Source organism: Heliangelus exortis, chromosome 1 (genome assembly GCF_036169615.1).
Source record: "Heliangelus exortis chromosome 1, bHelExo1.hap1, whole genome shotgun sequence".
Lineage (NCBI taxonomy): Eukaryota > Metazoa > Chordata > Aves > Apodiformes > Trochilidae > Heliangelus > Heliangelus exortis.
Genome location: NC_092422.1, coordinates 113,448,698 through 113,463,464, shown reverse-complemented (window position 1 = coordinate 113,463,464; position 14,767 = coordinate 113,448,698). Strand labels below are relative to the sequence as shown.

Sequence of the window (14,767 nt, the reverse complement as noted above, 5' to 3'; positions counted from 1 at the left end):
ATCTTATCCTTACTTCAACATATATTATACTCCGTCTTCCCTCCCATGAAACCTGGCATGACAGAAATTCTCTCACACCATTGCTAGCTCTGGTAAAAGAGATAAAATTTTATTGCAGCACCTTCAGGTTCAAAGGGTTAGAAAAAGGTCCCAAGAAGACTATTCTGGACCCCTGTATATGAAATGGCAGGTGGGATGAGTCTGTCCACATAAAAAGTCTGGCCAGAGAATGAAATATGGGTTGTATGGAGCTTCTCCCCAACACTTGGCAGCTTCTTGGTCACACAGACACACCATTTTTTCACACCGGTCTGTCAGATTATCTGCAAAAGAAAATGTGAGCAGAAGATGAGGGATTCAGTAGCACATAAAGGCAAGAAAAAGCTTTAGGAGTGAACCATTTCCCAAAAAGGCAGTTCTTCAGGAACAGAAGTTGTGCCTACAGGGAGAAGGACCAGCATATGTGCTGTATAGATCAGACCCTTCTCTTTCCTGTCTGTCAACAGGTCTGAACTTAAGTGTGACCAAGAGCATCAGAAAAAAGCAGCTAAATGTAAACTGACAATACTTATAAAAATTTGCCCAGTACAGAGTGCTCCCCACTTCTAGAGCTGTGTGAACAATAGGGGGGGTTAGCTCAGTGGCCAAAGATAGCAATGAAAATTATTCAGCTTAGCCTGAGACAAAAATATTCCATCTTCACTCAGTCAGCTGCCAACTCCTCCCTCTGCAAATCAGAATGATTTCAAAAGAAAAATTCTGCTTTGAAATGAGGAGCCTCTGAGAGCAACATTCAGAAACCTGAGGGGATAGAAGCACCCAGTGGCCATTCTTCATTTGTGCTTCATGAGTTGCTCTTACATGTCTCTGATCACAGCAGTGGAGCCAAGGAACTCTGCACCAGGGTCAGGTACCTGATTTTTGTGAGGCAGCAGCAAACGAAATGCATCAAAGTCATATATATGGAAATAATTACAATGCAATTAAATGACTGCCTGACTAGGCAAGGACCATATGGTACATCAAAGCTAGCTCAAGTAGCTACACTGTAAATGACTGATTTTAGGTTAATGAACTCCATCCCATCTATAGGTGGCTATTAATACAGCCATTGGACTAATACTATTTCAAAGCACAGTGCCCTGTTTATTTAAGACTGGTACTATACATTGCCTAATATATGGTAGCCCTGCACTAGGCTAAGTTTAAAGTGTTAACGTTATACCAGTGTGTATGGGCTTTGCTCCAAAACCAACTGCAATGAGTACAGGAATCCTTCCAGATTTTACTGGACTTTGCCGGATTAACCCTGTATCTGATAAATAATAAGAACCCATATTTCTTAATGTATTCTCAAAAGAATCACTTGTTTACCAGTAGGAAGTGTTTCAAGGGTCCCACTGATGAGGACTCTACAGTAAGTCCTTTTTTTTCCCTAGTTACCAGTTTTGTCTGATTTCTCATTGCCTTCTGCTCCTGGAGTGCTTCCTGTGCTATGCCAAACATTGTCGGTCCAATGTGAGTACAAGGGTTTGGCCTGGCAGTCATTTCTGTTAGACCAGAACGTTTTTTTTTTGACCATCCCTCACAGCATACAGCCTTTTTTGTGTCCAGGTATCTAGTGAATGGAATTCACTTACATATGAGAGAATTCCTGAACTGATAAAGATGGTTTTTCCCCACTTTTTTCATTTCATTTAATTTCATTCATTTTTTCATTTCCATAAACTACATAACAGTAGCAAAAAGCGGGATGAAAGGTCCCAGGTAAAATGAGTTTCTATTTAATTCACTGAAAAAAATCTGTGTTTGTGATTCATTGCCAGCCAACAGGCATTTGTTTCCTCTTGCATAGAAAGGACAGTGCAGGCAGACCTGTTTCTGATGTTTCTGGGCGTCATTACCCTAGGCACAGAAAGCATGCCTGGAAATTTAATTCTTCCCTTTTGTCTGAATGGGATCAGACCTTCACACCTTGGTAAAAGCAGCTGTGCTACAGTCTGAGGTAGGAAATTTACCTTCAGAAGGCATTTATAGAATCATAGAATTGTTTTGTTTGGAGAAGACAAACCAAAGTCTAACCATTAACCCAGTACTGCCAAGTCCACCACTACACCATGTTCCTAAGCACCACATCTGCATGTCTTCTCAATACCTCCAAGGATGGTGATTCAGCAGCCTCCCTAGACATCCTGTTCCAGTGTTTAATAACCCTTTCACATGGAGAGTTTTCTTCTAATATCAAAACTGAACATCCCCTGGCACAACTTGTGGCTGTTTCCTCTTGTTCTATCTCTTGTTACTTGGAAGAAGGGACTGACCCTCACCTCAGTCCAAAATCCTTCCAAGTAGAGGTAGGGAGTGAGAAGGTCTCCCTTCAGCCCCCTTTTCTCCAAGATAAACAACCCTGATTCCCCCAGCTGCTCTTCTTGTGCTCTAGATTCTTTACCAGCTTTGTTGCCCTTCTCTGGACTCATTCCAGATCCTCAGTGTCTTTCTTGTTGTGAGGGACCCAAAACTGAACCCAGTACTGAGTACAAGGGCATGACCACTTCTCTTCTCCCACTGGCCACACTGTTCCTGATACAGGCCAGGATGCCATTGGCCTTCTTGGCCACCTGGGCACACTGCTGGCTCATGTTCACCTGGCTGTCAATCAAAACCCTCAGGTCCTTTTCCTCTGGGTAGCTTTCCAGCCACTCTTCCCCAAGCCTGAAGCTTGCAGGGAGCTGTTGCAACACAAACGCAGGACCCAGTTTCTCACACTTACCATCCCTCCTCATGGGGGATGCCAGGGGAAGTGAAGCCTGCTGAGGGCTTGTAGCAAAAAAGGATGATGGATACTTCTCAGGTCTTGCCTGGACACCAGTTAGAGGATTAATGACATTTATTTAACCAATGCTTGTGAGTCAGGTTGGAACAACTGCAGTCCAGTGCACTCTTGTGGGACATACATTGCACATGTCTCATGGACTCGATGATATGTCTCATATCCACAGCAAAGAGAAATGAGAAACATTTTTCCACACCAGAATAGGTAGCAGAAAATATCAGCCAGCTGTGGAAATATGTGTAAGTGAGAAGAAGAGCAGTTGCTAATTAAAACAATATGTTCCTTAGCCAGGCCTTTGTATTTAATAGGTTACTCTGGCAGTTGGAAGAAAGCAACTGAAGATGTTGCTGCCATATTCTGTTGTTGTGCCATATTCTGTAGCTGCTGGCACATTTTCAGCTGCTTGAGCATCTTCAGATTGCACCAGTAGAGTATGGTCTTCTGACAACATAGACATAGACTTTAAATGTTCAAGAAAATAACTTTGATGGTATGGGGACAAGCTTTAGTCTCACATGTTTCTTTTCAAGCTTCCAAAGTGTTCTACAATGGATTTATCCATCAGGGACATTTTGGAGACTTAGAAATAGAAGTGACAAAATTCTAAGACTCAAATTGTCTGGTGTATGTCAAAACAAACTGGTCTGAGGTACTGACAGGCTGTGACTGTGCAATTCAAGACCTTCTTCACTGGGTACCAGCTGCAGAGCTGAGCACAGCCTACAGTTGCTTTATGCCTGTGGCACTCAAAGGCATTTAAGTCTGCAAGCTTCAAAATCCCCACTGAAGCCCCACTGGGCTGGAGTCCCACACAAGGCAAAGATTCAGGCTGGCACCCTATTTAACCTTACAGATATGGATAATAGCACAGTTCTTCTCTAGCAGTACATAATAGTAAGTAAGCCAGCAGAGAGTCCTGCTGGAGGGAAGGACAAAACTGCCATGGGAAAACCACCCCTGCAGAAGTGGTCCCAGGCAGACCTGAGCACAGCTTTAGGAAAGCACTGGTGAGGAGCAGATTTATTTAATGTGGGTGGACAGAGAGCCCCCAGAGAGTCATCTGCATCCTTGCCAAACAGATGGCTTGTAGGCTCATGACTCCCTGCTCTTCAGCCTGGAAAGGACTCAGGTTTACTGGGATGGGTGGTGCTGGGGCTCCAGCCTTCCTCCCAGCTCCAGCTGGGGACCCTTGGCAAGCTCAGCAATCCAGGCAAGGGGTGGGCAAAGAGCTTGGAGGAGAACAGACGTTGCCTAAAATGGCTTTGAAACCATCTCAGTGTGCACAGACCTATCTCTGAGGCACACAGAGGTCTTTGGTCAGCCTAGTGCAGAGGAAGGAGCAAAATAAACCCTAGACAAGCTACCATTTCCTTACCACACTGCACAGTGTTCTCTTCACATGCCCACTGGTATCGCTGTGACTTGGGGCTGCAGCCTTCCTTCTCTGCCTTATCATAGCAGCAGTCATGTCTGTGGCAGCACCTGGGAGAGAATAGAAAGTAGAGCTGGGATGTCCTCCTCCCTCCTGAATGTTTCACTTAGGGGCGTTTGCACATCCTCCAGGAGTGCTCCACTCACAGGATGTTTTCCCCATCATCTGCTGATAAACCAAATGTCCCAGCAACTCGTTGAAAGTTCACATGGCTCACAAGATCATTAATGCCATATTTGCTCCCATGAGCACAGTGCTTCTTCCCCCAGGCTTTTGCCCTCAGAAAGGCAGGTGTCAATCCTTGTTAAGCTCACTATGAGGTGAGTGACTGTGGCTCACCAGTTTAGGCTTAGACCCATCACAGAATTAGGAGCTGGGATTTTTTTTGCCTTCCTAACCATCACTAAGTAGCTTCATCTCTTCAGTTCAATTGTGCCTGCTGTGTACCTTTTGGCTTATCCAGTTTCTGAGGCTAAGGACTCATCAGCCTCAATGGTGGAATGCACATCAATTAACTTCAGACCTGTACTCCCTTTCTGCACATCTGGAGTAAAGTTCATATTATCATACTATGGATCTAAAACAGGTGAAAACCATCACATTTGAAACTGCAATTGATTTTCATTCACCACTCAGAGAGCTGAGAGTGACTGGCACAGCTGGTGATGCCTCTCCTACAGGCTAGTTAGTGAGATAATTCTCACTGTCAATCACTTCAGAAAACTTGACCCGATTTGAGTTTTATTCTGGCAGTTTAGGGACCCAAAATGCACTGATGAAAGATTGAGGACTTAGAGAGGTCCTCTGATGAATAACAAAGGTAATTTCAGCAAGGATGCAAGGTCAGAGGAGTGGGAGGAGGGTTCCTCTGCATTACCAGAAGCTGTCCCTGCAAGATCATTGGGACTCCACAGAGAAATGGCTCTACTAATGGGGGGCATCCAGAAGGGCTATCATAAGAGTGAGTGAAGAGCAGACAGATTTTAGAGAAGCTCTTGAGTTCTAATGTGAATCTGTTCAAGAGACTGATAAGGTGGGCAAAAGAGAGCATGGCTGTGCTGGCTGTCCACAGCGTACCAAATCCAGCTGAAGGCATTGATTGTTACCTTTAAGACCTGAGGCCAGTGTACCTGAAAAGCCAATGAAAGTCTGGGATTATAGAATCATAGAATTGTTCTGGTTGGAAAAGTCTTTTATGATCACCAAGTCCAACCATTAACCTAACTCTACTGAGTCCAGTGCTAAACCATGTCCCAGAGCACACCACATCTACATGTCTAGTAAATACCTCCAGGGATGGTGACTCCACCACTTTCCTGGAAAACCTGTTCCAGTGCCTGACAACCCTTTCAGTGAAGAAATTCTTCCTAATAGCCAATCTAAATCTCTTTTGGCACAACTTGAGGCCATTTCCTTTCATCCTGTCACTTGTTACTATAGAGAAGGAACCAACCCCCACCTCACTACAACTTCCATTCACATAGTTGTAGAGAATGATAAGGTCTCTTCTCAGCCTCCTCCAGAATCATTATGTCACTTTGGAAAAGCTGAACAACCCTGCAAGAAGGATAAAATTCCCTTGTGCAGGAAACAGGGCTTTTGCCCTTTCAGAAACTGGTTTATGGATATGAACGCTGGTGGGGTCTTTGAGATTATAAAGCCCAGGAAAAATATATTAAATAATTTAATTTTTGAAGTGCAAAGAAGATCCACCACTGACATAAATTCTAACAAAATGACTGGTACTAGATCAGGTGAATTGTGTGAAAGAGACAAGGGAATAAGACCAGTAAGCTCAAATTCAGCCTTTATGCAACCCCTGTGATTACAAGCAGGCTGAATTTTGTCCAGGGTGCTTTCCCTACTGACTGAGGTCTCAGTAGCCCAGGGCACGCTGGGGTACAGAGGTGAAGCTGCAGCACTGCTTCACCCATCCTCAGGGTGGCAGATGGCAGAGCAGCCCCATCATGGGTGTCTTGGATATGGGGGACAGAGCAGAAGAGGCCACAATGGGGAGCCAGGAATCAGGATGAGCTGAAGTGGAATGTCAGCTGCTGAAACTGTAGGGTTTGTGAAGTCTGAAGGGTGAATCGGTGGTGAAATCAGTAAAGTTGGTGTCAGTGATGGAAGGCTGTGAGGAGGTGGGACAGTGCAAAGCTGGATGGGCAAAGAGAGGAGTTAGAAACCTGTGGGCCAAGGGAATTAAATGAATCTTCATGAAGATCCAGAGGGAGCAAGCAGAAAAAACAGGTAGAATAAAAATGAGAAAATATCTTGGAGGGGGCAAAAGATGGTCTGCGAATCTCACAAGGACAACCAAAAGCACCCTAGAGGGGTGTGCTAGCTAGCTGTGAGAACTTGTTGCTCCTTAGCTGGCTTGGCAAAATCAGGGGAATTGCAAGAATTCTGCAGGACCCCAGGATTTGGGGCACAATTCTGCTTTCAGTTACACCATCTCCATCTGCTGATATGCATTACTGCAGAGAGGTAGCTTACAACAGCACAAAGGAAGACAACTTTGGCTGATAAGAACTGTCAGGGAATTAAGAGCGAGGAAACCTATCATTGTCCTTTGCAACCTTTGATGGTCCATCCCGTCTGGAAATGCCCATTCTTGCACCTGGGACAGACTGTGGTGTTAAGCTTTGAATAACCTGCTAAGGCTCAGTTAGCCCAACACAATCAGAGTCAGCCAACACTCTGGCAGAGCACTGGTCAGCAGGTATGGAAAACAAATACAACTGTGTTATCTGGTCAGTAAGCAACTTCTTCATCTCATCAGGGCGTGGAGGCAGCCCTAATGGACACAGACAGCTCTGGCTGGTCCTCAGGGATCATCTGGCCAGACCCTTGCCATGGAGCAAATGTCATTAAGGTAAGAATTTGCCACATTGCATTTGTCACATTGTGTGTCTTGTTTTGCTTTAATAAGTCTGCAAATTAAGGGAATTCTTACACTTTCCTGTGAGTTTGCCAGGACTTGGATGAGCCATACATGCCACCCTTCCTTTCACAGAATTTGGTGTTTCTGGGGAAATGCTGAGCACCTTCAGGTCCTGCTTCAGAAAATGGGTGCTGCAGAAATCCAGGGGAATAGAAATAGGAAGAAGCAAATCTATATGCTTTATGCAGAAGAAATGCCATTATGTCCTGAGGGGATGGGACTGTGAGAGTGGAACAAAAGGGGAAAAGTAATTACAAACCACATCAAAGTCAGTGTGTGGAATAAACCTTATAAAAGGATTACCAACTCAATGACTTTTTTAGTTTTCCCATAAAAGAGAGGTACTTAAAAGCATTCTGGCCCTGTCTAGACAGATTGACTGAATTACTCACAAGAAAATTACTCCTTTTGCATTGGTCCCAGTAACAAACCTAGAAGTTTCAAGGGGGTGAGTGTTTTCAGTGTCTGTCACTCACAGACTGTAGTTTTGCCACTCTGCTTCTTTCTTCTTAGAATGGCAAATATGAAAAATAATGTGGTCACTTTGACAGGCATGGAGTACTCATCCACACAGATTTTTTGAAGTTTACAGTCACAGATATTGGAAGATTCTAATAGCAACCGTAAAAAAGCAAATTTTAAGGCTAAATCTAGTGAGGGATTGCTGATTCTTCCTAGCTAAGGACCTAACTAAAAGCCTTTCTGGGTTTTGTTGTCATTCTGGTTTTGTTTTTTCACCCAAGCATTGCAGCTGAGGAATAATAATGAATGCATTTAAAGGAACTAAAAGATTCCTATTTACAAACTATTTTTGATAGGAATTTTCCAGTTGCAGATCTTCGTTTTCTGCCATTAGGATAAAATCTACATCCCAGGGAAATCAAACAGCAGTAAAACCACTAGGTGATGGGCATGCAGATGTATTTTATTCCCTCTGTCTGTCTTCAGGAGCGCTGACAACTCACTGCTCCCAAAGTTACCCAAATTCTATGGAAAATAGCTTTTTGGTGACTCCACTCAGGCTTTTAGTTAAAGAATTACTTCAAATTTATGAAGTCGTGGTTTACTTTAAAGGCCTGATTATGAGTGTTGGCAGGGCTAACAAAGATAAAAAACACATTTATAGACACTGCTCTAGGTATTGATAAGTAGGTCAAGAGATATTACTGAAAATTATAAGAAATCTCTTCACCTGAAAGCTAATGGCACTTTGTAGGCACTTAGTCATTATTTGTAAGTCCCATACTGTCAAGCTGAAATGTTTCATTGGCACGAATGTGACAGATGTGACAAGATGTGTCAAGAGGGTTTGGGAAGTGAAACTTCTTGCTGTGTTAATGAAGACACCCTCACTAGTTCTGGGGAACATTTGGTCTGTTATGGCCACAGAGGAGCTGGCCTTTAACATAAGCATCTTTTCTTCCTTTTTCAGTCCTGCCACTTAAGCAAAGTTTTGTTTGCAGGAGTGCAAAATGTCTCCACCAGATGGGTATTCTGTAAACCTCAGTTTCCTTCCCAGTGAGCTTCACACTGCCCTCACCCCCCTTAAATGCAGCACTCGCCTACATTTAACACCTGGCCTATTGGCTGATGATAAAGAGATTTGTGTGTTCTGACTTTTAGGCTTAAAACCAGAAAAGACTGCAAACAGCAGGCTCAGAGCACACAAGTCCACTATGCTCAAGATTTACATGTAAGCTAATTAAGAAGTACAAGAAAGAAACCTTTGGTTGCATCTTACTAGACACACTGCTTTTAGCCTTGGGGATAACAAGCACAGCATCTTCCCGACTAAGAATCAAGAGGGGAAATAACACCATGCTCTGTTCTGTTGTTGTTCTTCTCTGATCCAGTGTGAACTAACAAGCAATGAAGGAAACAGGTTTGATTACTCCTGGAAATGACTAGGATTTCTTCCAGGGGATCAACATTGATATTCCCATGGGTGTCATTCGCAGCAACGAATAACTCTCTGGATACCTTGGTCACCCACCTTTCTTTCAGGCAGGGCTTGCTTTCTATGAATAAACACGTAGCTATTGCAGGAAATGACACCCTGGTTCCTCCTTTGCCCTCCATCCCACACAGTATCAGGTCCCCAAGAACTCTGCTGTCATCCAAAAGCTGGCTAAACCCTCATTCAAACCCTGAGCCATACTTGGGTCCTCACTCATAATTGCCCGGTTTTATGCTAAGTTCCCTCTCCACGAGGCAATAATGTAAAGAGTGGGGAGATCTGCCCTGCTTCTGGACACAGAGTTGAGTTTCTTACCAGTCTGTCCTATCTTTAGGCCAGCCTTGTCCTCCCAGTCCACAGTAGCATCCGTAGCCAATGTATGCCAGGGGAGATCGTCCCGTGCCACACGATATAGCTCCTGCCAACTCGATGATTCCTCGGGTGCGCAGCGAATGAGATTTTCCCAGAGCACCTCTCCAAACTGTAAAGACAGGGCACGGCTTCACACCAGGATTAAACCTGCCTGATGCTGATTTTCTTAAAATTCTCAAAGGGAGATCTTTTTTGCGTGTGTCTTGATTGTTTTGTTGGGTGCAGCCTTGATAATCTAATTAGCCATGGCATTCACCCTGCAAAGGGGGCTCTGCAGGGACTTTACCTGAGAGCTGGGCTATCCAGGAGGTAAATACAGAAATACCTAAGCAAGGTACTTTGGCAGAGCGAGCTTAGATCAAGCAACACTTACAACCACTGGTGAGCTAGCATGTGATTGCAGCCCTATTATATATCTGGGAGCAGCGTGCCTGGTTTTGCACATCAGGGAGCTCAAGGTGTTAAGCTCTGTAGGGCTTCTGCCATCACTCTGCAGAGCCAGCTGGGCTACATGGCACACCAGAGCTCCCAGACTAAGGAAAGCCTGCTAGCTGTGCCATGGTCCCAAGTGGGACTGGAAGCAGCAGAGGATAAGCAAACAACTAGACCTATCTGGGCTCTACAGAAAAAAGAAGAAAGAAAAAAAAAGAGGTTTCTATGTTGCCCAAGGTATCTTATATTATACATTTCCCCTATTATTCACAATATTTTAATCCATTCTCTGGATGGCAAAGAGTTGATGCTACTATTAATTTATGTACAAGGATAGCTTCAAGTCCCCAAGCCCTTAAGGTATACTTTGTTAAGGACAGAGTGCCTACATTAGCCAAGATGCACATATAGTGGCTTTCTTTTGAGCATTTGGAAGTGCTGGCAACATTTACATCCGTTTCCATTATGACTTTCCATTTAAGTAATATTAGGTTGGCTGCATTAATTTGGAAAAATAAAAAAAAAAAAAAAAAAGGAGTTCTCTGTCAGCTGAAGTGTGTGAATGACCAAACCTGTTTGGACTTCTTTGAGTTACAAGTCTTTCAAAACAGTGTTGTGATTCCACATGGTAATTGGTGACTTTTTTTAGAAACCACAAACTCTACCTTGCAGTAACAGTTACAGAAACCAAGAGTACCCTGCCCCTAACACTCAAACCACTGTCATGCTCAGCTGCAAACATTGATGCTTATCATGTTAACCATAGTGGCAGATTGGAGGATTTCTTGCCTGGGTTTATTGTGAAGGACCAAGCGTGCTTTGCTCTGCTTTATCTTGCACTGTAAATCTGCTCACCAGTAGCATGGCACCCCTCAGACTGATTGCTTTTCACACCTGCTTGACTCACCCATGCACAGCTCCTCCAAAAAAGAAAAGCCTGCCTCAAAGGGGACACTCTGGGGAGCCCTTGGATACTGAGGGAGGTGGCACCTGGGAGCTGGGGACCTGCCACTGAAGTTGCTTTGTCACCTGCTTCCAGTACTGCAGCACGCTTGACCTCTTCAAAGTGCTGTGCAAACACGGACTACTTAATCCCCTAAACCACCCGAGGACTCAATACTATTATTAAAACAGTTTCTTTCATTTTAAAACCTAGCCTCTAATCCCCCTGCTTGGGCTTCTCCCCCCATCTCCTCATCTGGCTCACTCTCCCGGCCTGATCCAAGCCCCCAGCGAGGATGAGGAGGGTCTCTCCCCATGAAGGACAAGGCAGGGCTTTGCTCCTTCTTGGCAGCCTGAGCCCCCAGCAGGAATGAGCTCTGCCCTCCACCATTTTTCACCCTGGTGATTGGCACCTCGGGCTGTCCCACCGCAGAATTTTGCACAGCCTAGTCGTGCTTCCCGGGGCATTCCTTGGGGATTAAATGCACATTCCTGAGAAAGCAACCACGCTGCTCACCTAAACACTGCTTGAGTGTTCAGGTTTCGTGCTAAAAACGCATTAGACGGGTGTTATTTGAGACTAAGGAGATGAACCATTTCCCCTGTCTAAACAGGGGTCTCTGGAGCTAGAAGCAATGAGCTGCTCTGGATTTTGGGTTTAAAATCATGCTTTTTCAACCTGTTTCAGTTTACAGACACCAAAAATGTTCCAGTGGAGACAGAAACGTCTTTGTAGATACTCAGGCCTCCTGATTAGCAGCTTGTGGATTTTTTTCAGCTGTCTTTTGCTGACCTCTTAGCTAGGACCTCTGGACTTGGTCTGCTGGCTGAAAACTGCCGAGGTTGGTGTAAGGTAACCTCACCTCACCCAGAAGAAGAAAGGCCATTCTTCTTTTGGGCTTCTGTCTGAGGATCAAGGAACTGTAATTACAGTGCAGAGCTGCTCATGAAAGCAGAGAGAAAGCCCCTAAGGGAACTGAGACCAAAAGACAGTGCTCAGGGCTGTGTGCTCTCTGAGAGCCTGAAATATCGTGAGCATCCAGGTGGCCTCTGATGTTGCTGTTCAGTTCTTTGAAAGCAGGCTGGGCTTTGAGCTGGCAGTGAGCTTTTGCAGCTGAAGAGGGTCAGCCCCAGCAAAGTACATTCCAATATTCAGGTGCAGGGCTAATAATTTGACCAAGAACTGAAATTGCTTTTTCTAAGCTGGGCAGCCAAACCAATACAGCTGGGAAATCCCTGAAGAAGCCTTAGTCTCCACAGCAGCCTGCATTTAGCCACAGCTCCCATTAGGAGCATCTCCAAACATTATCTATCCTTAATAATGGGGTGAGTTATCGCAGAATATAGCTGCAGAGAAGTGAGCAGATGTAGATCCAACAACTTTTCTCTTTTTATTTTGTGCTTAAATGGGCAGCCTTTGCTAGTGGTTAAGGCAAGGGCTGGGGTTTTCTTTTCAAACTACTGCAGGTATAACCTCAGACCTGCCAGATTAGTGTGGTGCTGCCTCTGTGTCTAGGGACTCGATGTTAGCTGGCAGTTACAACTTTTTTATAACAGGCTTTTTAAAAACTATTTTAAATTCAGATCACTTTGAGACTGCTTATTCCGGTCACCCATATAAAAAGAGGGGATTTCTATGAAGAAACACAGATGCCAATAACTTCATAGCAGAAAACAATCCAAAAAGAAAATGACCCATGTTTCTACAGCCACAGCTTTGTAAAGTGCCAGGGCAGTGAGGCAGGCAGGCAGCTCACCTACACAGCCCCTCGCTAATGTTGAAAAGAGGCGAGCAGCTTTTTTTTTTCCTCTCCACAGCAAACCACCCCAAGATGCCTGCTGTGATACCGGGAAAGCTGACGGCCTGGGGAGATGGCTGTCCTAGGGCTGAGCAAGGCATGGGGAGGGAGAAGGGACCGAGCTCGCTGGCAGGGAGGTGGTACTCACCTGCCTGAAGCAGCATCAGTATCAGCAGCTGGCGGGAGGCCATGGGCAGATTGCTCCTCTGCTCCTGTACGTACGCTGGGGTTGAGCCTCCGGGATGGCTGGCAGCACCTCGCCACGCTGCCAACTGAGACGAGGTGTGGGTGTGTTAAACAATCCTCCCAGGCTCCTGCTCCAGGGTTTATATATCCGTGGCTCTGCGCCCGTACGAAGTGGAACACCCCCTTCTGTGATGTCCCTGAGCCCCAGCCTGCATCCAATCTGTCCCTTCAGTGGGTTCCTCTCTGCCTGGGGAGAGGGCGAGGTCTGGCTCTGTTTGCTTGGCATTGCCTCTGGGAGGGAGGGGCTGCTGGAAGGGCATTAGGCTGGCGATCCCTGGGATAGTCTGAGACACCCAGGCACTAAGCTGGGCTCCTTCTTTAAGCTGTTTGCTTACAGACCCTGGTTAACCTCTGAGTAGCTGCAGGAAAAGGAAGCCTGAGACTGGGCTTTCTGTGGCTTGGTCTCACTGCTGTGGTGTCCCCCTGGCAAGGATTTTCTCTTTTTATAGATCACTCTTTTCAGGGTAAGTTGTTTTTTGTTTTTGTCTTTTTTAAGACTGATTATTTTGCACGTTTAAAAAAGAAGAGACAAAACTATAAAAATCCAACAGAAAGAATACTGTTAGGCTCAAGTATCTAATTATAAACTGACCAAGAAAGCTAATTCTGCCCCACACCCCAGGGAAAAATACCCTCTTGGCCTGCTGCTGCACCTGACAGACACCGGTTGGTTTCTTGAAGAATGTCAGCAGATGAGTCCCAGCCACAGCAGCAGACACACAGCTGGGGACAGTCCCCCAGGGCCAGCCATGCTCTGGTCACACCGGGCAGCCAGACTGGCAAAGTGCCCCTTGACACACAGCCCCCGCTTGTGTGGGACAGCAGGACACGTGAGCCAGAGGGATGGCCGTGGTTATTTTGCCTTTGGGGTTGAAATCAGCTTCACCCAGCCCTCCAGGGCTTGAAAATTCCTGCCTTGCTTGGTACAAGGGGTCTAAGCACCTGCCTTTTTCCTAGTGTGGGCATGGTGGGCAGAGGCATCTGTTCTGCTGGGAGAGGGAGAGCTGGGGAGGAAGTCTTCTTGTCCTTCCCCTGCACCGCCCTGGCCCTCCTCAGCAGCTCCCCATGGTGAAGCTGCACCTCTCTTCTTAATGGTGTGGTTTTAAATATTTGCTTGCTAAATACTGGTACTCAAATCAAAGGTCAGCAGCGAGTAATTTATGGAGCTGTCTTCTGCCAGCCCATGACACCAGCCCTGCTGCAGCAGCTGGCACGCTGCCAGGCAGGTTTTCAAGATACTATATACACTGGGTGCCTTTGATATAGGGTAAAAGAGACAGCAGAACTGGGTAAACCTCGTGACAACTGTAAGCCTGGAATCCCTGCGATGGTCTTTGTGCTGGCAGGAGGAGAGCCCTCATCTGCCTGCCCTCTGCCCCCCGCAACACTGCAGGGGTTCAGGAGGAGCTGCACAGCTTACACCTCCTCCCTCAGAAACTCCCCTTCAGTAATTACACATTTACTCAAGTAATAAATTCAAATCCTATTTCTGTGAGCCGTTTCTGGCTAATATTTAACTTTCGGAATAGAAGAAGTTCATGGAAGGAGGATGCTGGAAAGCAGACGTGCTGTGTTTGAGAACTCTGCAAATGCAGGTCCTTGAAATGAGAAGTGCAAAGAAGTCAGCTTCTGAAACACTGTGTGAGGCCTGACTGAACATGGCACCCTGCTACAGCAATCTCCATCCCTGACAGATACCTGGTGGGTCCCATTCTAAAGAGGGGACTGTGGGGGAGATGTGAGTAATCTCTGTACTTACTTTATGGGATTCCTGGGGTCCTTAAAACCCAGGGAAATGCCTTTGAGTGCC

The 14,767-nt window shown here is 45.6% G+C and overlaps 1 protein-coding gene across 1 annotated transcript; it reads right to left on the bottom strand.

The window, feature by feature from the left end:
• Positions 1–88: 88 nt before the first annotated feature.
• LOC139803359 (phospholipase A2-like) lies at positions 89–13,553 on the bottom strand. The gene is made up of 4 exons (XM_071759451.1): positions 12,860–13,553; positions 9,482–9,647; positions 4,209–4,315; positions 89–323 (listed from the first exon to the last, which is right to left on the bottom strand). Exons 1-4 carry the CDS (start codon positions 12,900–12,902, stop codon positions 160–162), a joined length of 480 nt encoding a protein of 159 aa, XP_071615552.1. The 5' UTR covers positions 12,903–13,553; the 3' UTR covers positions 89–159.
• Between the last annotated feature and the right edge of the window lie 1,214 nt (positions 13,554–14,767).

Coding starts and splice junctions, on each gene's coding strand:
- LOC139803359 (XM_071759451.1), bottom strand. CDS start 12,902: ATGGCCTCCCGCCAGCTGCTGATACTGATGCTGCTTCAGGCAG. Junction 9,648..12,859: donor ACTGATGCTGCTTCAGGCAG/GTGAGTACCACC, acceptor CTGTCTTTACAG/TTTGGAGAGGTGCTCTGGGA. Junction 4,316..9,481: donor CCTAAAGATAGGACAGACTG/GTAAGAAACTCA, acceptor ATTCTCTCCCAG/GTGCTGCCACAGACATGACT.